Source organism: Leptopilina heterotoma, unplaced genomic scaffold (assembly GCF_015476425.1).
Source record: "Leptopilina heterotoma isolate Lh14 unplaced genomic scaffold, ASM1547642v1 Lhet_15, whole genome shotgun sequence".
Classification (NCBI taxonomy): domain Eukaryota; kingdom Metazoa; phylum Arthropoda; class Insecta; order Hymenoptera; family Figitidae; genus Leptopilina; species Leptopilina heterotoma.
The window spans coordinates 223,242-250,604 of record NW_025110867.1 but is presented as its reverse complement, the minus strand read 5'-3'; the positions used below and the strand labels follow the sequence as shown (position 1 = coordinate 250,604).

The 27,363-nt window shown below is 29.8% G+C and overlaps 1 protein-coding gene across 1 annotated transcript in view; it reads left to right on the top strand.

Annotated features, from left to right (window-relative positions):
* Positions 1-15,810: 15,810 nt before the first annotated feature.
* Positions 15,811-27,363, top strand: part of LOC122498406 (serine protease 44-like) — a 31,708-nt gene continuing 20,155 nt past the window's right edge. The window contains exons 1-2 of the mRNA XM_043606115.1: positions 15,811-16,226; positions 17,921-18,228. Of these exons, the coding sequence (XP_043462050.1) occupies positions 16,115-16,226; positions 17,921-18,228 (420 nt within the window). The 5' untranslated portion in view covers positions 15,811-16,114. The remainder of the gene's footprint in view (positions 16,227-17,920; positions 18,229-27,363) is intronic.

The window sequence follows — 27,363 nt, the reverse complement described above, 5'->3', positions numbered from 1 at the left end:
TATATATATATATATATATATAAATTAAATCACTTAAAAATTAGGTTAGCTACTATTTATCTATTAATACACGGAAAAAATAAATTTAGCAGATTTTACAAAACTGTTACGGAGTAGCGGATACAGCTTTTTACGAAACTGAGTTTTATAAAATGTAAGGAATATTTCAGGATAAAGTACAGAACTTTCGTAGTTTATACTGAATATTTTTTAAGTTTATCCTGAAATATTCCATACATTTTACAAAACTCAGTTTCGTAAAAAGCTGTATCCGCTACTCCGTAACAGTTTCGTAAAATCTGCTAAATTTATCTTCCCGTGTATAATTTTCCGCAATAGTGAGGTGAATCTCCTTTTATTTTCATCAAAGCAATCTATATCTGTCGAAATTTCATTTGCCTCTCTACAAAGTCTGTTAATTAATTAGTGCAACCCATAATTCGTTCTGTACAACTGTACTGCAAATAAACAGCAATTCCTTGTAGGTCTTGTCAGAGCAGAGGGTTAATATCATGTTTTTAAAATTAACATCTACTTTTTATTGTACAATTATCGTTTGCGATTCAGAAATATTGTAATCTTAAATATTAGTTAATAATTGCAATATTAATGTATTTAATAAAAAAATAAAGAAACACAGTAAAAAGAAAATCTTATTTTAAGGCACGAAAGCTGCCTTAAATTAAGATGCAACATTTTTAAGACAGTCAATGTTGAATTTACGCACGTTTTTCGTATCCTTTAACCCTTTAATGGCCGAGTTTTTTGTGGTAAATGTAAAGTCATAATGTATATTAGATTTATTTAATAAAGTATTCAGTATGAGAAAAAAAATTTTGTTAACATGTTTCACCTCTCAAAACCACCCTCATGGTAAATTACTACCCCAAAAAATTGATATTTAATCTGATTGAAGAATTAAACATTTTTCAGTTCCTATCTACTTTACAATTATTTATAAAAATTCCCTAAATGTTTAAAAATTGAAAACAATGATAATCAACCCCTAGAAAACCACCCTTTAAGTCAAATTACCACCCCTCGGTCGTGAAAGTTTTTATAAATGATTTAAAAAAATCTATAAATTCTAATTGCTTATAAATTATAAATAAATATTTTAAAATTACACAGATATCTATAATAATAATAAACTCACCCCTACCCTTAAAGCCCACCCCTAATTCATAATTTTTTTAGTTTTGAACAATCAAAAAAATAATTTCCATTGTTTCCATATGTTTCGAAATTATGAAAAAATATTTCTATGATAACTAAGTACTGATATTGAATATAAATATATAATTAAATATAATAATATTAAAACCCACCCCTAATTCATAACTTATACCGTGACTTCAGTTTTCAACAATAAAAAAAAATAATTTTCACTGGTTATTATCATTTCATCTACCCAATGCACTCCTCTCCACGACGAAATTTTAAAAACTGTTATCATATTCGTAATCAGCAACCACGAAAACCCCCGAGTGACAAGTTTCACGCGAATCTAGTGAATTTTAAAAATTTTCGGTCGCCATGTAGGATCCGCCATTTTGAATTTTTAAAAACTGTCATCATATTCGCAATCAGCGTCCCCGAAAACCCCTGAGTGGTTTTTGGGGGTAGTTTTCGTTAAATTTTTTTTCCAGGGGGTTAAATTTTGTTATTTATTTTTTTTTACAAAATTTGAAATATTTTTAAACATATGTTATTGTGGAAGCTGAAAAAAAAATTTCTTTTTAAATTTATACAGTTTTTTTGAATCTTGTGATTTTTTGCCTTTTTTGAAGGGGTGTATTTCAAAAAGGGTAGTTTTTAAAAAAAATGCATGTATATGCATTTGTTACACTCGCTCTGCCCTTTAAAATGAGACCTCAGTGGAATTAATCTGTTAAGTTTTAAGAAAGTTATGATTTTTTGAAGTAGGTGGGACGTATGTGTCCCACTGGCCATTAAAGGGTTAACATTATAGCAGACAGTGTTGAATTTAAGGCAGCTCTGAAATTAAGATTTACTTTTTACTGTGAAGTTAGTGACGGAAGAGAACAAGAAAGAAGAGGAAGACATCGAACAACGGCGAAGTTGCAATTTATCTTTTTTAAAAACGGATAGTAATCACTGTAAGTTTTTATATTTTAATATTTATTTATATTAAATATTTTATTTATTTATTATTATTTCTATTAGTTATTTATTTCTATTTGTGAGGTATTACAGCGGCTAATCTACTTCCTATTGATTTGTTTAAAAATCCAATCAAGACATTCTTAAAATATTTGTAAAATTAGAAAACGTTTTGCACTAATGAAGGTTCTTGCACTAGGATTCAAAAGCTGCTTTTTAAAGTAAAAATAGATCTTGGAACACCACCATGAAAAAATCCTTTGTCCGGCCAATTATATAACAAATAAGTGGTAAAAATTTCAAACCGATCGGTAAAGCCGTTCTCAAGTTACAGTGATCACCCACTCCCAAAACATGGTTTTGAGAAAAACGAGTTTAAAGTTTTAAGTATCTCCGCCTGGCCACAGTAACGGCTGAGACGGCTCCATTCAAAAATTTATATCTCCACAAATAATGGTCCGATTTGTCTCAAATTTTCAGAGAATACTCTGGCAAGGATATTGCTTTAGTTTTATGCGAAGTTGTTAAAAGTTACGGTTTAGAGAACAAAATTCAAGGTATCACTGTTGTCAACGCATAAATTAACACATCGTTTATGACAGAACTGTCTTCATTGATTGAGTTTGATAGCGATAATCAACATTTCCGGTGTTACGCTCATGTTTTAAACTTGTCAGTGCAGGACATGTTGAAACGATCAAAATTAGAAGATGATAACCTTGATTATAAGGAAATTATAATAGATGAAGATCCTGAAATCGACGAAGATCCTACAACATCTGATGCGGACATTGAAGATGATGATGATCACAAGATAATAAATTGCAATACTCCTCTTTCAAAATTACGAAGCCTATTTAAGATATGAAAGAATTCCGAACAATTCAGAAATAAACTTAAAATCTGTTGCGAATCTTGCAATGTTAAGTTTAGACATCCCAATATTGACGTTAATACGAGATGGAACTCGAGCTACGACATGATAAAATTAGGTATTGCGATAATAACTTTTGTTTTTATAAAACTTTAATTTATTCTTTCCTTAGGCAGTAAAAATTAAACTCTATTTTTACAGTGTAACTAATATTATTAATATTAATAATATATTATAATAATTCTATAGGGTGACCAACAAACCTTGAATACCGGGATAACTATGTTCATTTAGTCATGCCTCGATAAATACATTGAACTCGTATTCATTTAAATTTTACATTTTGAATTTTAGAAAAAGAATAATTTATTAAGATTTAAATTTAAATTCTCTTTAAATTTGGGTTCAGACTTGAAATATAATGCAATTACTCAATTGCTAATTAGTTTTATGAAAAAGAAAAAAATTATTCTTAATTACTTTTTTTAGGCGTTGACTACTTTATTAAATTTTGACTTTTTGATTTTGAAGTAAATTTTTTATTTTTTAAACATTAAAACATTTAAAAACTATTTTCCAAAATTTTTTAAGTCTGAAAAATTTCAATTTTTATTTTTATACACGGACTTTAAGATCAACATTTTAACTAATAATATGAAAAACTCATAGCGATTTTTTAAATAAGATTTAAAAATATTTTGTCATAATTCTCATATATACTACTCATATGACTCGCACTTATGTACCCATCACTGATGACTCTCATGTGCGAACGCATCGTGCGATACAGTGTGCGACAAGCATACGGTGATGCTTGGGTGCGACTCATATTACTCTCACCAGTGACTGCATCACAGGTGACTGCTAAATTGCACGCAAAATACCATCACTAGTGTGAGTCGCATGTGGTGCGAGAAACGTGCGACGCACGATTGTTAGATATTAAGTTAAGAGTACTTATGTACAAAAGGGCATGTCCCGTTTATAAATAAATAAATATTGCTTCGTGATGTCCCGTCTTCCTTCCTGTTCTCAACGCCAAACCAATGTATTGAGAACGTCAGTGCATTATAAATTAAAATTTAATTATAAAAAGCGAGAATCAGTATAAATTCAGAAGAAATTAATAGTCAAAATAATATTTACATGACTTAAAAAAATGAATTTAAAAAAATTATAGTAAATTTAAGAATTATCTACATTAAAATTTTTAAAAAACTTACCGTGAAGATAACCCATCACTAGCTTTAACAATTAAGGAAAAGGGTACATATATTGTAAACTATTTATTATTTACCTCTTAAATATAAAATATTTCTTTTTACGTAAATGTAGTATACCTTTTGCTTTTTTTAAAATATCTTTGTTATCAATTAATTTTGTGTTATAATTTTTATAATAAAAAAAAATTCAATAAATAAATCCTGACATTCTTTTCATTCAATCTGAAATTTTTTTGCCTCGTCTCTTTGTATTCAAAACCCTTTATGCTAAGAACCTGTTTCTCGTTAAAAAAAGAAATTTACAAAAAAATGTTTTAAAAAGTAAATCAGTGCAAAAACAAAATTCTACTATGCTTGTTATTTATATTCCATATATATACAATCTTGAATTTTATTATTGTCAACAACTTGTTGCAGAATTCAGTTAAGAATCCTTTTAAATTACGATAAACTCCTAATTAATTTTCTCGGGACTTTAATTAATGCGAAACAAGAGGTAATAAAACCGATAAGACACAAGTAAAAATAGATCAACATGGAAATATAAATTAAAAAAACCTTTTTTTATTCAACAAATACTTTGTAATAATAATTATCATAATAATAATAAAATTTTAGAAAACAACCTCTAAAGTTTTAGTGCCAGAAAAAGTTTCCATTAATGAAAACAAAATGATTTTATTTCATTATTCATTTTGCAACTTTTGAACAAAGATTGTTTACACTATATATGACTTTAAAGCTGCATAATATAATTTGCTCCATTTTTTATAAGACAGAATTAATGAGACTTCCTCTTTCAGCTTAAAAATGGAACATATGATACCTTTTTTTATTTTTGTAGTTATTTATTATTATATTTTATTATTTTCATAATAAAATCTTAATTATATAATTGTAATATATGTAATCTTTATTATTATGTTTATTATTATTGTTATAATTATTATCGATTAACGGAATGATGCCAGTAATGAATTCAGATTCTAAGTGCCGAGTGTGTCATCCATTTACAGATCGTAAAGCAGGTTTTGTCGATTCTATGAGTAACCGTTAACGAGTGCTCTATGAATCAGTGGTTTTTTCGACATATGCTAAATAATAAAAATAATAATGATAACATATATGCGAAAAAATTAAATTAATTTCAGAAAATCAAGGACAAATATTAACCGAATTACAGAGAAGAAAGGGGGTAAAATTATGCTTTAAAGCATAGAATAAAAGAAGCATAGAGTCATTGAAAATTAGTCAAATTTTACTGATTTAGTTTTGGAGAGAAAGAAAAAAATAACCTAAGTATAACCAGAAAATTATTTGCTCCATAGGGCACCTAAGGAGTGACACACTTTTCGAAGCGTGTCACAGTTTTACAAAAAAAAATCATATCTATTAATTTTTAAAACGTACAGTAATTATCAAAACCCTTCTCTTCTTCTTCTTACAACCGTAGAACATTCACGGTAAATCGTTAGGTGTTAAAATAACACCAAAATGGATTAAAATAACACTAAATTGGATTATTTTAATCCTTTTTGGTGTTATTTTAATACCTAACGATTTACTGTGTTCCTTACAAACATTTCTTAATACTAAATTTTTGCGCCTACAGAGCGACTTGAAAATTAGGAGTACTCGCATTTGCCTGGACTACCCGTCGAATGGGTTTTCTCGCCAGTGGAGAGGAAAACTGTAGAAAACCTCTCCGAGTACAACCGGTTTATCGACAGTCGAATTCTAATGGTGTGTACCGGACAATAATCGACGGTGCACATCATTATACTTCGACGTCAAACCTCCCGCTCAGATTATCTCACGTGCCGGAAAAATCCCAGGCTAATGGGCGCGAACCAAGTACCCTTGGTCCGCCCACCGAGCCAGGCATTTATCCGACCGAGCTAATCTGTCGGTGGTTTGATACCTATGTAAATTAGTCAAAAGAAGAGACTCCATTCTTATTTCTCCCGAATAGAGCAAAATAAAAAAACTTTACTTTATTTTCAAGTACAAAGGAAGAAAGAAAGCGCTGCCTAAACAAAGCATCGTATGTCATTTTCCATTTATAAAGAAATTTTATAAATCAACAATATCAAAAAAAAGTAATGGTACTAAAAAGCCCTTTTGGTACATATGCTGAAATTAAATTAACACCGTGGGCGCCACTTAACTCGACAATAATTCACATCTCGACGTTAAATGAGTGTTAAAGTAAAATAAAAAGCAAAACAATCTCTCTAAACTCAGCTACAATACAACTACAACAATTTCATATATTTGTTATACGAAAACCGGCTTTTCTTGAAATATTTTTCACTATAAATATAATTCTTCACTGTCAGCATTTCTTTTTTAACTTTAACTTTTATACTTTGATATTTAAATGACAATCATTTAGGTATCTAAATTCAATTAATTTAATGTATTCAATAATTTAAATTGCAACCAAAATTGTTTAGTTAGTATTAGTTCTATCAATTTTGTCATTCATAACCAATTTTGATGTCAGTTTGATCACAATATGATTTTGAAAAGCGATACAATTAGCATATAAAAACAAATTTTTTTAATACATTCGTCATGGGGTGCATTACACATCTGACAATGAGTCATCTCTTCACTGTATTCATCACTCAATCCCAATTTTGACAAATAAAATTTTTGTAAGTATTGTAGATTGGACAAACGAACAAAAAATGATATAATGTTTCCCTTTCTTTCAAATTGCAAACCATACAAATTGATTCCTGATCCCAGCTGTACGAGTTACCCTTATATATGAAAATCTAAAATAATGTTTATTTGCCAATCTTAATTCTATAAAAATTTTAGTTAAATAAAACTTACGTCGTCTTAATAAGTAAAGAGCAGTTTTATCTTTAAGCGATCGATCTTAATACATTTTGCATTCATAAACCAGAAAGTTCAAATCTTAGAATATCTGAAAATTTCATAGATATCTTTCATACTTTCATTTCATATATTATTTCAATAAAATTTAATTAGTAAAATACTTCACATTTTTAAAATTTTATTACTTTTTTCTATAAATATATCTTAATATTTTTTAAAATCTTAATATTTTCAAGGAGGGTGTCAAAAGTCAATGCGATTTTTCCATGGAAGCTTCGAGTAAAAATCCCATTGACTTTGACAAATCCTTAAAAATCTTAATATTTTTAAGAATCTTAATATTTTTTAAATTTTTAATATTTTTAAAAACATTAAATATTTTAAAAATCTTAATATTTTTTAAATACCTCATAATATTTTTTTAAATATCTCAATTACAATGACAGTTATTATTTTTTATGCCGTACCATAAAAATATTCTCATGTTATAAATTGGCTTGAGATCGAAGATATAAAATGACATTTCTCTGAAGGATAGAATCGTAAAATTTCCATTCTATATTTTTATATATAAATATTGATCGTCTCCTTTTTCGATCGCGTTTATTAGAATATTAGCAAAGAAAAAAAGAAGGGTGGGGGAGGTGGATGATTTTTTCTAGGTATTAATTCCTAAGTGCTTTATAATAGTGTGTCATCATCCTTCAAGTTTTCGTTGCTTCTGGCAAATCCGAGATAATTGATAATGAGAGCACCAACCCGTCAAACCGGACTTACACATGTGTATATACTTCAAAATATTCGAACTACTTGTTTCAGATCTTTAAAACTCAGGGTCACGGACCTCGAGTACGTTTCTTGTTGTTTTTTTCGCACCTGTCTTTCTTTACGTACTTTATAGAGGACCAATAACCTCAAAATTTGGTGAATATTGTTTCGTTTTTAAATTTTAGATTCTTCCCTTTATCTCTCAGCTTTCTAAATCTGAATTATTTTTACTAAGTAAATAGTGCGAATCCGCGAATAATATATTTCTAGATCTCAAATTTTTTTTATCTTAAATATTGTATAATAAAGTTCAAGATATCAGCTTCACTAAACAATAAAATTTTTATCTAATTCCTACACTGAGAGACCTTTGGGACTGTAGCGGAACAACGTATGTGACAGCAGCTTCACTATGGTTTTGGTGTGCTGCGGAACAAATTTTTGGCGCGTGACAGTCCAAAATGTTGGTGAGCAGCTCACCAAAGTAGTGGGGATGCCGCCTTTGGTTTGCCGCTGAACAACTTTTGGACTGTCACGCGCCCAAAATTGTACCGTAGCAACCCAAAACTATAGTCCTGTAGCGTTCCACCAAAATGGTCAGTAGCAGCCTATCGAAAGTCTGCTGCTGACCCAATGGTCTCTCAGTGTAACTGATATTAATTGAAAATAATTAAAATAAGTAGAAAAACACCAGAATTTTGTCATTTGCTTTTATGAACCGTGGCAACTTTGTAAAAAAGAATGCAGACTGTCAATAAAGAAGATAACTATTTATTCAAACACAGAAAAAAACTTTACTCAAAATGAGTATCATATGATACTCATTTTGAAGTGCAACAAAAATGATACCCCGTCGACTCATTCTGAGTTTCTGAGGAAAAGACTCAAAATGAGTAAAAGCGGTATCATTTTGGGTTTATGATAAAATTACAATAGCATTGGAATAACTGGGAATAATTCATAAAAATATGAATTAAAATAATTGTATATAATGAATAAACACGTTGGACTTGTCAAAACATTAATACTTGAAGTCGATTTATCGCGTTTATGAGAAATTAAAAGCAATTTTTTAGGTTAGTCACTTGTGAATTGACTGACAGGGATGGCAACCATATAACACGAAACACAAAAAAAGTAACAGCGCAACGCGCAGCGGACATTTTCTATAGTTGTTGCCAACATAACACACACACACACACAAAAACTAGAAACTGACATTTTTTCTATTTTGAGTCACTTGAAGTTGCCGATTACTCATTTCGAGACCGACTTCCTAAAGGCCTAAACACAATAGGTTCGCGAAAGTCGTTCGCGAACGCAAAGCATGAGTTAGAAAAGGACAGAGATATATTTGTGTCCTTGTCTATCTCATGTGTCTCGTTCGCGAACGACTTTCGCGAACCTATTGTGCGTTGGACTTAATGCGTTGCAACAAAAGTGAGTCGGGTTTTTTTCTGTGAATCTTTGCACCCATAAGCGCGCTAAATTTAAAAATAAAATTTTTTCATAAACAGTGATAAAAATAAAAAATAATATTATTTAATAAGAAAATAGACAATAAACAAAGTAATAAATATTGTTTTTAAGAGAATCTAAATTTTTACGTTTTCAGCTGATTAAAACCTTTTATATCCGAGATGGCGTCAGAAGAGGAAATACCTTATATTATCCGAGAATTGTGGCTGGCCTAGTCCGAGTTATTCGAGTTGCAAAATTAAAGAATGTTCAATATTTTTTGAAAAATTTTTTGTTATTATGGAATAATAATATAAAAGTCCCTTTCTGGTTTATGGTAGAGACATTTTTAAAAATAAAATGTTAAATTACATATACTAAAATAAAAGTCCGTTTAATCCGAGTTTTCGCTTTATCCAAGGTAGGTCCGGTCCTCATTTAGCTCGGATAATCGGGGTTCTACTGTATATCTTCACCTCATTTACTAATAGACTTTAACTTATTTTTCAGTCAATCATTTCAAAGAGTTTTGTTTCGTACTGATAAAAAATGTTAATATTTAAAAAAAAACAATATTATTTAACCCTCTGCTGATACTGACTTATCAGCACTCTAGCTCCATAGCTCCCTCCCCCCACTAGGCGTCCAAAATTATAATTTTTGATGATAACGATCGTTAGCATCAGCAGAGAGTTAATGTAATTAATTATAGTTTTTATCAAACTTACTTTATAAGTATGATTAACTAAGTTTGATAAAAATGATAACTAAGTACTTAATGATAACTAAGTAGTTATCATTTTTTGTTTCTTAATATTTAAACTTTTCTATATAGCGTTAAATTTCAAAATAGAAATTTTCATTAAATGTCATTAACTTTTTGCCACTTTCGGTGTCCAATTCCTCGCGATACCTCCTTAAGTTTATAATACAATGTGCCTTGCTGTGAAGAAAGGTACCTAAGAAGCCAATTAGTTTAAAGTTACGTTTTTTTCACTTCTACCTTAATTAAAAGGATTACAAGTTTCTGTTCAGTTGTTTAAAAACAAAATCAGTTTTTAATAATTACTTTATATTGAAGACTTCAACTTTAATATTTATTTATTTATTTATTTATTGAAAATAAGTCCCTAGGGCTTAAATCCCTTTAAGGAACAATATATATGGGTTTAATTGTAGAAGTAACTTTAAAGAATACGAAACTAAATAACAAAATGATAATACTACGATAAACTACTAAAATAAAAAAAATTGAATAACTTACAAGTTATTACAATATTAAAAGTATTTTCATTTCAAAGATTACAAACATAACCTAAAATTAAATTTGAAGAAGTTAACAATTTTCCCGAATCAATCTACACAAATAAATTAAATATCTTAAATAAATCTCGATAAGCTCGATAGTATATTTCAAGGAACTCGGAGAGTCTCGGGGTGCATGTAGCTCAGTGGTCAGAGCAGTCTACCGGCAGTATCCACCATGCTACAGTTTTTTTCTGAGTTCTTTGATAATTTTGAAATTATTAATTCATTTCGAAAATATTTTTCAAATTAAGCAGGTTTCTGAATTAGGGCAGCTGTGCTGTCGATACATTGAAGCCCATGAGCTTATCGAGATTTATTTAAGATATTTAATTTATTTGTGTAGATTGATTCGGGAAAATTGTTAACTTCTTCAAATTTAATATTTAATCACCGAATGATAAATTCACTTCCTTCAATAACCTAAAATTGTTTGCTTCTTAGGTACCTTTCTTCAGAGCGCGTCACATATACCCAATGGGAAAAAAACCATTGGCGCATTAATGGCCCAATAATGGGAGCCACCATTCCATTATTGTCCCATTATTGGCACCCAATAATGGACCACTAATGGAAAAATCGTGGGATGTCCACGCCGATGCCAATAATTGGCAACCATTATTGGCACATTATTGGCTGTTATTAAAAAACCAATAATAAAAAAAAATTTTTTTATTAAATTTTATTAAATAATAAATTTATTTATTTAATAATTATTTTATTTATTATTATTATTTATTATTATTAAAAATATTAATTTTTTTAATTTATTATTTTATAGAAATGGTTATTATTTTTTATCACATCGAAATGTGAATAACCCTTTCGTTCAGAGTCTAAAAATTATTTACCTCACATTCATCAGTGCAAAAATAGGAGAGGACGAACAGAATAAAATTCCACAAATATTCGTGAGAATGCTGCCTCCTTATATACTTTTCAAGTTTCATGTTAGTTCCGAGAGAGTTTTAAGAAACACCTCCTATGGGGCGTTGAGCGAACTACATACTTACTACATGATAATTTCTGCAGCGTCGGTAAGTAATTGTATGTAGTTCGCTCAACGCTCCGTAGGAGGTGTTGCATCAAACTCTCTCGCAACTAACATGAAACTTGAAAAGTATATAAGGAGACAGCATTCTCACGAATATTTGTGGAATTTTATTCTGCCCGTCCTCTCCTATTTTTGCACTGATGAATGTGAGGTAAATAATTTTTAGACTCTGAACGGAAGGGTTATTCACATTTCGATATGATAGAAAATAATAACCATTTCTATAAAATAATTGATTAAAAAAATTAATATTTTCAATAATAATAAATAATAATAATAATTATTATTATTAAATAAATAAATTTATTGTTTAATAAAATTTAATAAAAAATTTTTTTTTATTATTGGTTTTTTGATGGCAGCCAATAATGTGCCAATAATGGTTGCCAATTGTTGGCATCGGCGTGGACATCCCACGATTTTACCATTAGTGGTCCATTATTGGGTGCCAATAATGGGACAATAATGGAATGGTGGCTCCCATTATTAGGCCATTAATGCGCCAATGGTAGACTATTGGGTAATTATGTATTGGGATTGGCTATCTAGTGATAATCTAGTACTTTTACTTACTTCTGTCCTCCATTTTGTTTTTTTTCTCTTTCTATTGTACTAATTATGGCCTAAGAACAACTGCTTTACGCAAAGCATGAGTTGGAAAAGGACAGAAATATATTTGTATCTTTTTCTATCTCATATTCTGCGTTGGTCTTTACAGAAAGATAGAGAAAAAAAATTGAAGTAAGAAGTAGGTAACCACCAGATGGCGTATGGATTATGGAAGTTTAGCCAATCTCAATATAGTATAGTACATAAAACATAGTGTATAATCTAGTATGTAATATCCCTGCTGGAAGTAAAGGGATAGAAATCCTATCTCTTTGAATATTTTTTTATCTCTGAGATAGAAAGAGATAAAGTTTCTCTATCTTAGTCTATCCCCACTTTATCACTTCAATCACTTTTTATCTCTCCTTCTGTATAAATCTTTTTCAATAACCTTTATTTCATCTCTTTTAATACTTTCAATATCCACACCTATCTCTAATTTCATCTAAGAATATACTTATCTCTTTTAATAATCTTGTTTCTATCCCAAGCTATCCCTTTTTCATTCACCTTAATTTCTTTCTATCTTCCCTTTTTATTCAATCTCTTTTAATAACCCTTACTTTATCGCCTTTTATCCTCTTACTATTCACTTCTTTCCCTTTCTATCCCTATTTAAATCTCAGTCCATACTTGTAGGAGCTCCTATACAGACAATTGGAAAGATTAGGCTTTTCCAAATTGTTTGTCAAAAGTTGTATTCCTTTTAATGCGCTTTTGAAATTCGAAGAAGTCTATTGAGAAGAATAAACATTTCATATTTACTCTCGTCGAACATTCTATTCTTTTAAATTGACTACCTAGAATCGTTAGCAGTCAATTCAAAAGAATAGAACTTCATATTTTTTTCAAGAACTTGCAATACCATAAAACTTTGCGCATTAGGAAAAATAGAAAATTTGAATTCTTTTCTATCTCCCGATCGACGAGAGCAATAGAGAAGAATTGATTTTTCTAAAATTTTGATGGTTCCCGTGGAATAGAGCTTCGAGGTAAATTCGCGTCTTCAGAATAATAATTCAAAATTCTCGTTTTCAAGCATATTTTCTGGAAATTGAATTCTTTTCTATTCTACGCTTCTTACCGGGTTACTTTATCTCTATTAATTCTTTTACTATTCACTTTCTTTTCTTTTTATACTAACTTTATTCTAATGCCATACTTTTTTCTTTTTATCCGCTCGATTCTATATCAGTCTATTTCTTTCCAATTCGATTGAAAAAGGCCTTTTCTTCTTTTATCTCAATAATTTTGTTATGACATTTATTATGCTCCTTTTAGCCCTTATACTATTCTCTTCCTTTGCTTTCTAATACCAATTACATATCAGTACATACAATACTTATCACTATTATTCCTTTAACTCAATTGCAATTGGTTGCAATATAGACTGCAGTATGTTTCCTTCCTATACATTGAATTAGCTACGTGACGATTTCATGATAAATAAAGAGAAATTAAAAAAAATTAAAACTTTAAAAAGGAGATCAACTAAGAGATAAAGAGTGATAGAGTAAGAGATAAAAAGAGATCAATACAATCCCAAAATTTAAAAGGTAGTTCAAGAAAAATATCTTCCAAGCTAGCGTGGCTAAGTGACATGTGTATTCGACTTGCGTCCCTAAGGTTCAGGGTTCGAGCCCTCCTGCGTGCGAGATTTTTCAAATTTGGTTTTAAGTGATATATGTACAATGTTAGTTAATAATGTGAAATGAAATATAGATTTAAACAATAAATAATAATCTCATAACAAATAAATAAATAACTTGAATAGTTAAAAATAGGTTATAAATAGAAGTACGAAAACTCAAAAATATTGTTTTAAAATAATGAATTCAATTGAAATTGCAATACTTCATAAAGTCTTTAATATTGTTAATAATATTGGTTAATTAATTCTTTATATATTAAAAAGGATAAAAATTTGAAGAAAAGAGAAATAAAAAGAGATAATAGTACATAGGTATAAAAAGAGATAGATAGGGGATAATAGGGTATAAAAAGAGATAGAAATTTGGAGATAAAAGGGTATAATATTTCGGGTATGCAAAGTGGCTATTTTAAAGGGATAGAAAAAACTTTATCTCTTTCTATCCCCAAAATTCTATCTCTTTCTATCTTTTTACTTCCAGTAGGGATAGTATACAATTAAGCCAATAATTAAGCATATAATTTATTATATAATATAGTATATAATATAGTATACAATTAAGTATCCAATACAGTGTATAATATAGTATACAATTAAGTACACATTATAGTGTATATAACCTAATTATATAACACACATAATTAAACTAAGGAAAACACTGCATAACAAATGATTATAAAATAATTACTAAACTTGAAATACTCACTATAAACATGTCTAATACCCCATAATATGAAAAACCAATTCTTGGCACCTGTAGAATTGCATTCTTGCAAGACAACTTGAGGGAGAGGGCAGAAAAGCAAGTTCATGGCCATTCTGAATCAAGCTGAGGTCCCTCAAGGCTATATATTTCTCCCAGCAGATATATCTAGACAAAGTACGTATTTTGTAAGAAATTTCCAAATATTATTCTCATTATAAAATCAATTGGGTCTCACTGAATTAGCATTTTTGCGAGCGTTTAAACCATCCCACCAATATATATACAAGAGTTCATCCACATATCTCTTCGGTAGATAATCATCGAGCTGATTGATTAATCCGTTGATATGACAGGGAAGAAATGAATAATTTTTAGCTCATTGAATATTCAAGCTCACTTCAAGAGAGGAGTAATTAATAATGGAATTTAACGGGACAAAAATTTCGTTTATAGTTAAATAAAAATGTGACGCGCTTCGAAGGAAGATATAATTTAAGAAGGAAAAATTTTTAGGTTATGTTTACAATTTTTTGAATGAAAATACAAAGAGTATCAATTACTACTAGAAATAATAATTTTTACTAATAGTTGATCCTCTTTACAAGTCTTTATCACATCTGAAATATTCAACTGGTTTCAAATTTTTATAATTAAAAAGGAACTATTAATCAAGATGAATCTAACGCAAACATAACCTATAATTTCCCTGCTTCTTAGATACCTTCTTTGGTAGCGCGTTCTAGTTCAAAAAATATTTCGAATTTTATTCTTTATTCTTTTTTAATATACAATTGATAGGACATTTTTCAACGAAATATCATTTTTGGTAAAGAATTTTTTTCGCGGTTACAAGAGTAAAAAATTTATAAAAAATTGCATTTACAAAAAGAACTAAAAATTATTGTGGATCACAAAAATAATTAGTTTCCTATCTAAAAAATGACTTTAAAAAATCCTCTTAAAAAAATGGTCTAAAAAATTCACATTGCCGAACAATTTTTAAAAAAAAACATAAAAAGTGAAAATTTTCACTAAAAAAAAGAAAAATCGGGCAAAAATAAAGGAAAGTTAGTAAATAATGCAAAAAAGTGTAAAAGAAGAGTCTCGATAAAAGTGCTCGGGGGCAAATAGGTGGTCAGGGGAGGGCAAGCCCGTTATAAGCCCAAGTCTTCGCTATTCAGTGGATTAGCAACTTAGTGCTGGCCTTCGAGACAACATCACGTTGCCATCGACTTTAGTATACACAATAAACATTTTTTTACACTTTTTTAAAAAACTTTTTTCTAAAAAAAACCTTTTTTTCAATAAAAGAATACTTCACAAAAAAAATACATTTTTTTACATTCACATTTCTTCAGCTTCAAATGTAAATAAATGACAGTGACTACTCTCCTTAAGTGTTGAAGAATAAAAAATAACGGTGTAAAGAAAAAAATCGTTTTTTTGAATTGGTTTTTTAACCAAGTCATTTTTTTATAACGAAGTCAAGGTCATGTTTCATCGGTCAATTCCGGTGACAATCGCGGCTCTTTTGCTGGTGACATTTTGCATTGATACTAAAGCAAGTGGAGTCGACGAGTCGGAAGATTCGATTATTATCGATGGTGAGTTTTTTACCTCCCCCCTTTTTTCTCTCTCTCTCTCTTTCTTTCTCTCCCTCTTAGTCTTGAAAGTGAAATCTTTTGTTTAAAAATTTATCGGTTCAGAAATTATTTAAGAAAAAAATGTGATTGACTCAAAAGTCGGTCAGCGAACTCATGAGAGAGAAAAAGAAAGAGAGAGAGAGAGAAAGAAAGAAAGAGAAACAGAAGCCAAGTGTGGAATTCTATTATGTCGACTGCGTACGAGACGCATATTTACACGCTTACACGATTTGCGGTAAAGATATTGAGGAGACAATGAAAAATTTTTTCCGATTACGCGTATGACGTAATTTTGTAACGGTCAATTTTGAATTTAACACATGAATTAATAAATTTTCAAGTTTTTTTTTTGAATTATTTCTCTAAATTGATATTCAATAGATCGTTTACGTTTTTCTTTTCGCATCATTTCGTTTTTAAACTGAAAAATTATTTTCAATTGTCTAAATTTCTATAAGTTGAGAAATGAGAAAAGAATTTGTTTACGAAATTAATAAAAAAAATTATGTTCATTTTTTCTAATAAAATATGTTTTTTATAAAAATTTAGTAAATAGTTTACATGATTAGTAAAAGTGGGTTTTTTAATTTTCAACTGACAGAAAATAATTTATTTTAAAGAAACAATAAATAAAAAAAAACAAACAACAAAAATAAAAATTTTTGTTAAGTGATGAAAAATGATTAATTTTGTACCTAATAAAAAAAATTATGTCTATAAAATTGTATAAAATTTATAAAATATTATAGAGTTAATTTTAATTTTAATTAATTTAATCTTAATTAACAGTTAATTTTTATAATTATTTAATTTTTAATTAACAGTTCATTTTAATTCTAATTAATTTAACTTTAATTAATTAAAATGTAAATTGATAAAATAATAAAATTTTAAATTGAAGAAGAATAAATATAAATTTCGTTCATTTAAAAGTTTAAAATTATAGAAACAACAATGAAAAAATACATTTTTTCTTCAAAAATCTAAAGATGTAAAACTGTAATAAAATTTTTAAATGAATAAGAAATAAATAAATGTCGTTCATTTGAAAATTTAAAACTTTAGAAGCAACAATGAAAAATACATTTTTTTCCAAAAAAATGTTATATTGAGGGGAAAAACATTGAGTAATGTTTCGTTTTATAGACATAATTAATATGAAAGATAATATTTCATTTTATGTTTGGATTGTTTAGTAAAAGTGAAGGGTAAAATTATATTTGACGTTTGGAAATATAATTATTGTAAAATAAAACAATAAAATTTCCACTTTTAAAAACAAAAATAATTTCTGTAAAGATTTTGACGATTTTTAAAAAATTGAATATAAATTTTGAGTTTAAAGTTAGTAACATAAATAATTATAAATTATTTTACTATAATAATAATTTTTTAAATTAATAATATTATTATTAATTATATTAATAATTATTATTATTAATATTCTTAATTTTTTAGTATTATTGATTATTAGTAATTAATAATATTAACATTATTAATTTTTTTTAATTTAATTTATTTGTTACAAGTTGTTAAGGACTAAAGTCCTTAACATCTTATTACAATAAATTAATATTTATTTATAAATTAGCAATATTAATATTATAAATAATAATAATAATGGTGAAATAAAAAAAATGCTCACAATTTTTTAGCGGCAGATTTGAATAAACGTGGACGAGAGGAGCGACAATTTTTCACTCTCGAGAAAAAAAGTCTCCCTGGACAGTGTTTAACATCAAAAGGTGAAGTGGGAAAGTGCACAACATTCAAAGAATGTTATCCGTACTTTAAGATACCAGATTTAGGAATTCTGGACGGATGGGTTTTGGGTGTTTACGATAGTTGCAGTTATCTTCAATCAGATGGAAAAGCAGCATTCGGTATTTGTTGCGCTGATTATCAGCCAACAACACCCGCGTCAAATTTGGAAAGTGGAATATCAGTCGAAAATCCGGATGAGGTAAAAAAAACCTAAAAAATAAAAACATGAATTTTAAAGAATAGCAAAAAAATTATAATACATAATTGTTATTAATCAGGAAATAATTAATAATTCATTTAATAGTTAATAATTAATTGAATAATTAATAATAATTAATTCGATAGTTAATTAGTTGAATAATTAATAGTAATTAATTCAATAGTTAATAGTACATTAAATAAAAAATTAAATACTATAATTTATAAACAACAGTTTGTTTATCTAAATAATTAATTATATAGAATTATAATTATTTAGGAAACAAATTGTTAAGTATAATTATAGTTATTAATTGTTTAATTAATTATTTATGTAAACAAATTGTTCTTTATAATTATATTTATTAATAGTTTAATTAATTATTATTAATTATTTCATTAACTATTAACCATTAAATTGATTACCTACTATTAATTATTTAATTAATTAAGTATCGAATGAATTATTCAATTATTATTAATTAATAAGTAAATAATTAATAATAATTATACTTAAATAGTCAATAATTACCTAATTAAATAATAATTTATAATTACAGAGATAATGAATTAAAAATAATCAAATGAAGTTAAATATAAAAATTTTTATTCATTCTTTCTTTTCTTTATTTCTTTCTTTTTTTATGTTCAATTCAACATTCATTCGTAAAAAAGTAAAAATTGATTATTTTTTAAAAATTATTTTTAGAATTCTTTTTTTCTTTCTTTTTTTTCTCATTTTATTGTACAAATTAAGTATAATATTTTACGATCCTAATATGAGAAATGGAAATAAGCAATAATTTAGTCAAGGCATGAATTGACACGAATCGACTCTATATAAAAAAACTGAGTCATCAAAACGGTCTGAATTAAAATATATAAGCATAAATTATTTTTCTTATTTTTAAATGATTCCTATGGAAATCGAATGTTGAATTCGACAAAAAAAAGACTGATAAAAGCACTGCTCCATAATATTTATAAAATTATAATATCACGGGGAGAAAAAAACCGTTCTTTAAATTTCATTTAATTAAAAATTAATGCAAATTAATATAAGATAATTAGGTAAAAAAAATTTCAAAAGTTATTTAAAAAAAAAGTTGATAATTTAAATATCGTGTAAAAAATAAATTAGTCAATTACTTACAATTATAGTTATTTATAATTAATAGGACAAATAATTACTTAAGTAATTGGTAAAATAAAAAAAAATACTTAATAAATTTAGTAATAAATCACTTAATTTTAATCAATTTACACACGGAAAATCTTTGTTCAAGAAAGATTACAAAATTTCTTCAGGAAATGAGGATATGGAAAAAAATTTAGAAAAATAGTTAAAGTGTCTATTGAATTATTACTAATGGTTTTTTCTGATAAAATAAAGAAAAATTTTGAAGGTCTTGATAAATTGTTCAGTAATTTTAATATTAAGATCTGAAAGAAGAGTTCTATTTCTGATTTCACACAATGTCAGGCGTCACAAAATAAGAATTCAAGAACAGTTTCGTAAAAGTACGCGGGCTCGCGTGAAAAAAAATTAAATGTCTGTGAGTTACGCTGAAGGAACAGACCTGCGCAGACTCACGGGATTAGGAGGGGTCGCACACACACTGACACACACAAAGTATATTATTCTGTCACAGATTACACACACTATAATAACGCACTTAAAACTAACTCTATCTCACAACTACACGGAGAGAAAAATCAAGCGTTTGTAGTAAGACATGGTCTATATTTAAAAAGCACGGCGCTGTTTATACTCGATTTGTAGAAATCTATGCTAAAAGAGTAGGGACCTATACTCTTTTAGTAGAGACCTATACTCTTTTAGCATAGATTTCTACAAATCGAGTATAAACAGCGCCGTGCTTTTTAAGTATAGACCATGTCTTACTACAAACGCTTGATTTTTCTCTCCGTGATATACGAATACATATAACGCTCGCTTTCGCACGCACGCATATAACATACCACGAGTTGCTTTGAGTCTCTCTTATATACTAAACCTGCGTTTTCTTAGCCACTTGTGAGAAGAAATAAGGTTTTATTAAAATTAACTTTTTTTAATTAATTTAAATTAAAATAAATGTAATATGGAATAATTAAGTAAAGGTTAATTTTCTCAACTGAAAAGATTCTATATTTTGACGAAATCAAAAAGCTAGTAATTATTTTACTTATACATTTTAATATTTTTATATAAATTTTAATGCTTTATTCATTTAAATTTATTTATTACAATATTTAAAGAATATATATGCAAAACTACTCCTTAAATCAATGCTAACAAATATAATAATTTACTATTATAAATTACGAATTCAAGTGGAACAATTTGTGACAAACAATTTTATTTTCTTAAATAGTATATACACTTAATAATTCAAAAAAAAGAACCATTAACTTTAAGGTACATAAATTTTATAGGTCTAATAACTTGACAGTATAAACTAATTAACACTTTTTACCTCATTTCGGAACGGCTCCATGATCTCTAGTGAAACAATAAAAAAATAATATTCTGAACATATTTATGTTCAAATTTAATTTTTCAAAAAACTATTATTATGACTTTTACGAATTATACTATGAATTTAATCAATTCATTATTAGCACTTTCAAATAATCCGTTACCCAGGTGCGAATTTAGGTTGGCCGCCAGAGTTTGAAGGTTGGCCCAAGGTTGGCCTAACTTTGGCAAGCAAAGTTTTGGTTGCCAGAGTTTGCCCAACTTTGGCAAGTACTTGTGCCCACAGTTGGCCCGACTTTGCAAGCCAACCATTAAATGCAGAGTTTAACCAACCGTCGGGCCAACTTTGGCGACAAAGGTTGGCACAACTTATCCAAACGTAGTTTAAAAGACTTTCAGTTTCGGTTGGCCGAACTCTGGGCCACGGTTGGCCCGACGGTTGGCAAAACTATGTGAAACGCAGTTTAATTGACTTAAACTTTATTGGTTGGCCGAACTCTGGGCCACGGTTGGCCCGACGGTTGGCAAAACTATGTGAAACGCAGTTTAAATGACTTAAACTTTCTTGGTTGGCCGAACTCTGGGCCACGGTTGGCCCAACGGTTGGCAAAACTCTGTGAAACGCAGTTTAATTGACTTGATTTTTCTTGGTTGGCCGAACTCTGGGCAACGGTTGGCCCAACGGTTGGCAAAACTCTAGAAACGCAGTTTAAATGACTTAAACTTTCTTGGTTGGCCGAACTCTGGGCCACGGTTGGCAAAACTATGTGAAACACAGTTTAATTGACTTGATTTTTCTTGGTTGGCCAAACTCTGGGCCACGGTTGGCCCGACGGTTGGCAAAACTATGTGAAACGCAGTTTAATTGACTTAAACTTTCTTGGTTGGCCGAACTCTGGGCCACGGTTGGCAAAACTATGTGAAACACAGTTTAATTGACTTAAACTTTCTTGGTTGGCCGAACTTTGGGCCACGGTTGGCCCGACGGTGGGCAAAACTTTGTGAAACACAGTTTAATTGACTTAAACTTTCTTGGTTGTCCGAACTCTGGGCCACGGTTGGCCCAACGGTTGGCAAAACTCTAGAAACGCAGTTTCATTGACTTAAACTTTCTTGGTTGGCCGAACTCTGGGCCACGGTTGGCCCGACGGTGGGCAAAACTTTGTGAAACGCAGTTTAATTGACTTGATTTTTCTTGGTTGGCCGAACTCTGGGCCACGGTTGGCCCAACGGTTGGCAAAACTTTGTCAAATGCAGTTTAAATGACTTAAACTTTCTTGGTCGGCCGAACTCTGGGCCACGGTTGGCCCGACTGTTGCAGCTTTAATATACATTTTGCGTTATGCACTCCCATGTGAGCGTAGCGTAGTGGTCAGTGTATAAGTCTTCGGTGCGTTAGGTTAGGGGTTCGATCCCAGCGAGCGATAGATATTTTCGAAAATGTATGTATGAGATTGTGTTTAATAATAATAGGTAAAGGTTATATCTGATGTTCCCGCTAATAATAACGTGTTAATTGTTTAAATAATGTAGTTTTTTAATAATTTTTTACCTTTGGCTGTTGAAGTTGGCCAAACTTTGAAAATTGTGGTTGGCCCAACTTACGCATCTAAAGTTGTGCCAACTTTGGCGTCAGTCTTTGGACCAACCATTGAAATGTATAGTTGGCACAACATATGCATTGTAAGTTGGGCCAACTTCCTTATGAGTTGTCGGGCCAACCATCGTCGCCATTAGACGGTCGCCGTTATCATCTGTATGGTTGGCCCAACCTCTGGCACGAGAAGTTGGACCGACTTTGTAAAAGTTGGCCCAACTATGGGCCGACCAAAAAATCGCACCTGGGTAACCAAGCATTATCGTTTGCCGGTTATGTCAGTTTAGGCTAAGGTCTTAATCACCACTCACACAGATGTACTTGCGTAGTGCTTACTGCGCATCAAACGATTCTATTCCAGTTTTGTAATTTTCAGAAACGCAGAAATAGAAATCCTACATGACAAAAAATTTGAATACTTTCAAAAGAATTATAAAGAACTATTAAATCTTTTGAAAGAAATATAGAATTATTTCAAACATTCTCCGAAATTATTTCTGAAAATAATTTCATTTATACCTTTTCCTAAAATATTAAAAAGGATTTATTTCCAGTTTCGTAAAAATAGAGAAAAGTTTCATTTATTATACAAAACATTTATAAACAGTCATAGAATTTTTTCCATATCTTCATTTCCTGAAGAAATTTTGCAATCTTTCTTGAACAAAGATTTTCCGTGCATATATCTTCATTAATTGATTAATAAACTTTTTTTTCACGTTTAATGAAGTAATTTGCTTATTAATAAAATTCCTTGAAAGAATTCTATTAATTTGCAAAGATTTTGATAAAATTCTCTAAAAGAATTCAATTATTGTTTTCAGTTCAATTTTAATTAAATTCCTCAGAAAAATTGAAATTCCCTTTAAAACAATTGCATTTGAAGAATAATGGATTTATTCTATCACTCAGTCGTATTAAATAGTAAGAATTTGATGTAATCGATCACACTGAGTCAAGGACTCAGTGTGATCGATTACATTAAATTCTTACTAATTGCATTTGAATTTTTACAAATTTTATTATTCTTTTGTTTTATTATTTTCATAAGAAATAAAGTGCTTCGTAGGATTTAAATTACTTTCAGTTTCAATACAATTTTTATAAAATTTTGCTTTGAAGGAATTCAATTGAGCGGATGGGAAGAAGAACTCGCCGAGCGCTCGACCGAAAGGGATAGTTCCAGTCAGGTAGCAGTGTGTGGCCCAGAGGCGCTCACTGCTACCTGACTGATATTATCCCTTACAACCACGCGCTCGGCGAGTTCTTCTTCCCATCCGCTCAATTATTTACAAAATTTTTAATTAAATTCGACTTAACACAGAGAAAAACTGAACTCAAAATGAGTCGTAAAAGTGACTCATTATGAGCTGCAACAAAAATGAACCTCGCAGATGGCGCCACGTTCTATGTCATTTAACATAGACTCATTTTGAGTTGCAACAAAAATGAGTCCGATTTTTTTCTGTGAAGAATTCAATTATTTTCATATAACTTACGAAATTCTTCGGAAGAATTTAATTTTCAATATATAATTTTAATTAAATGCCTTAAAACCGCAATTAAATTATTTTCAAAAATTTTGTTTAATTTTCCTAAAAAAATTTAATTGTTTACAAAAATTTAGAATTTTTCACAAGTGTGAGAAAGATTGTTTATTTCTTGTGTTAGCACTTGTAGAAGGTCTTTGATTAATGTTAAGAGAGGTCTGTTTTTGAGGCTTAGGGCGACGATGATTTTTATTTGATGAAGTAGAAATTATATTACTGTAGGATGTTTGTTGTGAGGGAGCCAAAGGCGGGGAAGAGAGACATTCTCCGAAATCCGGGTAATTACTGAAGTTAAAATTAACCGCTGGGTGTGTTGGTAGGTTGTTGTTTGATTTTTTCGTTGATTTGGGGCGAAGCGCTGCTTTTGCTTCAGAAAAGGTAAGACAGTTAGTAACAGCGAACTGACGGAAATTTTTGTGAAATGCCAATTCAGGACACTCAGCTGAATTGGGCAAATGGTTGGGCGAAGAAGTTTTTCTACAGTGCAAACACATGGGTCTTTATCAATCAGTGGGCAGGTAATGCCTTCCGCATGAGCTGATTCACCGCATTGTTTACATTTTTTAACGGATTTGCAGAACTTACTGATGTGTCCGTATCTGAGGCAATTCCAACATTCTCACAGGCGGAGTGTACGGTTCCACATCTATAGATGTTTTAACAATGGCGACTTTAGAAGGGAGCGATTTTGAGTTAAATGTTAGCAGAACAGTACGTGAGGGTTCGTATATCGGTTTCTTTGTTTGGACATCGATTGTTTTTCTCGATAATCGACGAACTTCGATAACAGCCGATTTGTCATGCTGGAAACAGAGAATTTCTAAATTGTCTTTCAATTCTTGTTCGGTGATATCGAGAGGGACGCCTTTAATAACGCCCTGAGAAGTCACGAAGTAAGATGGGATGAATGCTTTTAAACCTTTACTCACCAAATAAGATTTATCACTTAAGATGATATTAGCCGCACAGGCAGATTTTGTGAAATCGGATAATCTACCGAAGCCGGAGTTTTTAATGTCTACAATACAATTTTTATACGTAGCGTTTAGAATTTTCGCGTAGGTCAATCTGTCTAAGTTTTTAACTGGTTTATCGGGTTTGGAGCTTTCAATAATAATTTTACATTCTCCTTTTAAAAATTCATCATAGCGAAGATCATTAGAAAACTGGAATCGATTATTGGTAGCTTTTTTAAAAGCGTGGTCTGTGTATTCGGGATCGGGAATTAAGTTGGCGTCATTGCCACTGTCGACGGTCATTTTGTCGCCTTTTGATGTTGGCGTCTCTTTTGAAGGATCAACTAATTTTCTTTTTTTGGGAACGGAGTTTTGGAGGTTTAGGAGAAGGTCAGCAGCTCGAACATCTTCGATCATAGAATCATTGCCAGTAAGGAGAGAATTTGTCTCTCCACTCTCAGTAGATATGGACATTGTTTTTAAGAAAACATGTCACCGATTACGACGCGGGCCCCAGGCGTAAAAACGCCTTTTTACAGTAATTAATCACAGTATTAAATATTGTTAAGCTAACACTTCCTTAGAAATGAACAACTTGTTTTAAAGTAACAAGCTATTTCGATTGTGACAAATAAACTAGAAAAAGCACTCAAATACTTTGGAAATGATGCACCTACAATTGCATTGATACGTGTTGTCATAGTCAGCGCATGCGCTCACGTTAAACTTCGACAATATTTGATAGTACTGATTACAATCAGAAAGTTAGCATATGTATATGTTCCCGGGTAACATCTTAGATTGTAAAAAGTGAATAGTAGATTGTACCCAGTAACATAATGATAGTACCACGTACAATCTTTTTTTTAACTATCAAATTTTAACTATCCATTTCTCTCAGAGTATAGTTCTCGCTGTAAATTACACAGGTCAACAAAAAAAGACTTACACTTTTTTTATGAGATAGCGGAATGGTTTCCTATGTATTTTTGGACGCTGAACACGATCCCGACTTCCAAAATTGCCCATCACGTCAGGATTTTGAGAAAAGTGGGGGTAAAGACCCCAAAAACGCTTTTTTGAGGAATTTCAACATTTATTTTCTCTTTAACCTGACGTGCTAGAGACTTCCACAAGGTCTTAAATTAAAGCTTGTAATGTGCACTACAAGACCAGTATCCATAAAATAAAAAAAAATAAAATTTTTTTCAAAAAATGGGGTTGAAGACACCAAAAATTTGTGTTTTTGGATTGCTTTAATAGACTTTTTGCAATTGCTTGGATTCGCTTGAAAATGGTTTTTTGGGGTTTTTGGGGTCGCTGATTACGAATCCGACATTAGTTTGGGGTCGTTCATAAACTACGTCACACGCTTAGGGGTGGGGGGGAGTAGACGATTTTGTGATGTTATGTGATGCAGGGGGGGGAGGGACTCAGAGAAAATGCGACGTCACACAATAGCTATATTAAATTCATGCATGCATTTTAAAATTGTTACATTACGTTGCGTTAAAATATGAAAGAAAGCATGGAGTTATGAGCGTCCCTACTCAACCCTGCCTATATCTCCAAACTTCATGTGATACCTATAGTGAAGTGATTATTTTCTACGGAAACAACCAATCAGAATTCGCCTGGGTCCTCCGAACGGAAAGTGAAAGAACGAACTCTATACTGTGAATACCTAAGATCCGAATCGCAGAACATTTAGAATCAACCTCAAGCAATTTAAATTCGAATTATATACAGATTGTTAATGTTGTGCTTTTTATTTGACACAAATAATATTTGATAGTGACTTTTATTTAAGTGTAAAATAATTTCGGTAAGTAACTATAGATCTAAAAAGGGTTTTATAACCTAACTTTACAATGTTTTCAAATTCTGTAATTATCTTGTGTTTACCATTAATTTTATTATTTTATATACATTGTTTAATTCAAATATTTTAAAACATGTAAACTCAGAATATTATTGTTTATTATTTTATCCAACAAATTTTCTTAAAGTGTGTAATTTTTTCTAGCAACAATGGATAAAAATAAAGACTTCCAAAATTTATTTGCAAAATATAAAACTGCTTTTCCGAACACAGCACCTAAAGATTTACAAAAAGAATGCACTGCATTTTGGAATTCAATTAAAAAAGATACAGATTTTGAAAAGCATTTAAATCTAAAACTACAAGAGTTGTCTATCATGACAAATAAAAGAATGGCTAAATTAACTATGTTTTGGACAAAAGTAAGTAGTTAGAATTCCGTAAGTAATTTGATTTAAATACATTTACCAGGGTTTCTACAAATTTCTCCTTATAAAATTCCATGATTTCCAGGTGATAAATTTTCCATTACACATTAAAACAAAATTATGACAGTTAAGTCAGGTAAATGTCATGAGACACATTTTTTGGCAGGTATTAAATTAAGAAAATTGAGACTTTTTCGACTTTTTTTCCAAACATTACAACAAAATACCACAATTTTTGGTCAAAAAGTGCAACTTATTTTAATTTTGATAATGCGAAAAATAAAATTTAATTTTGTAAAAT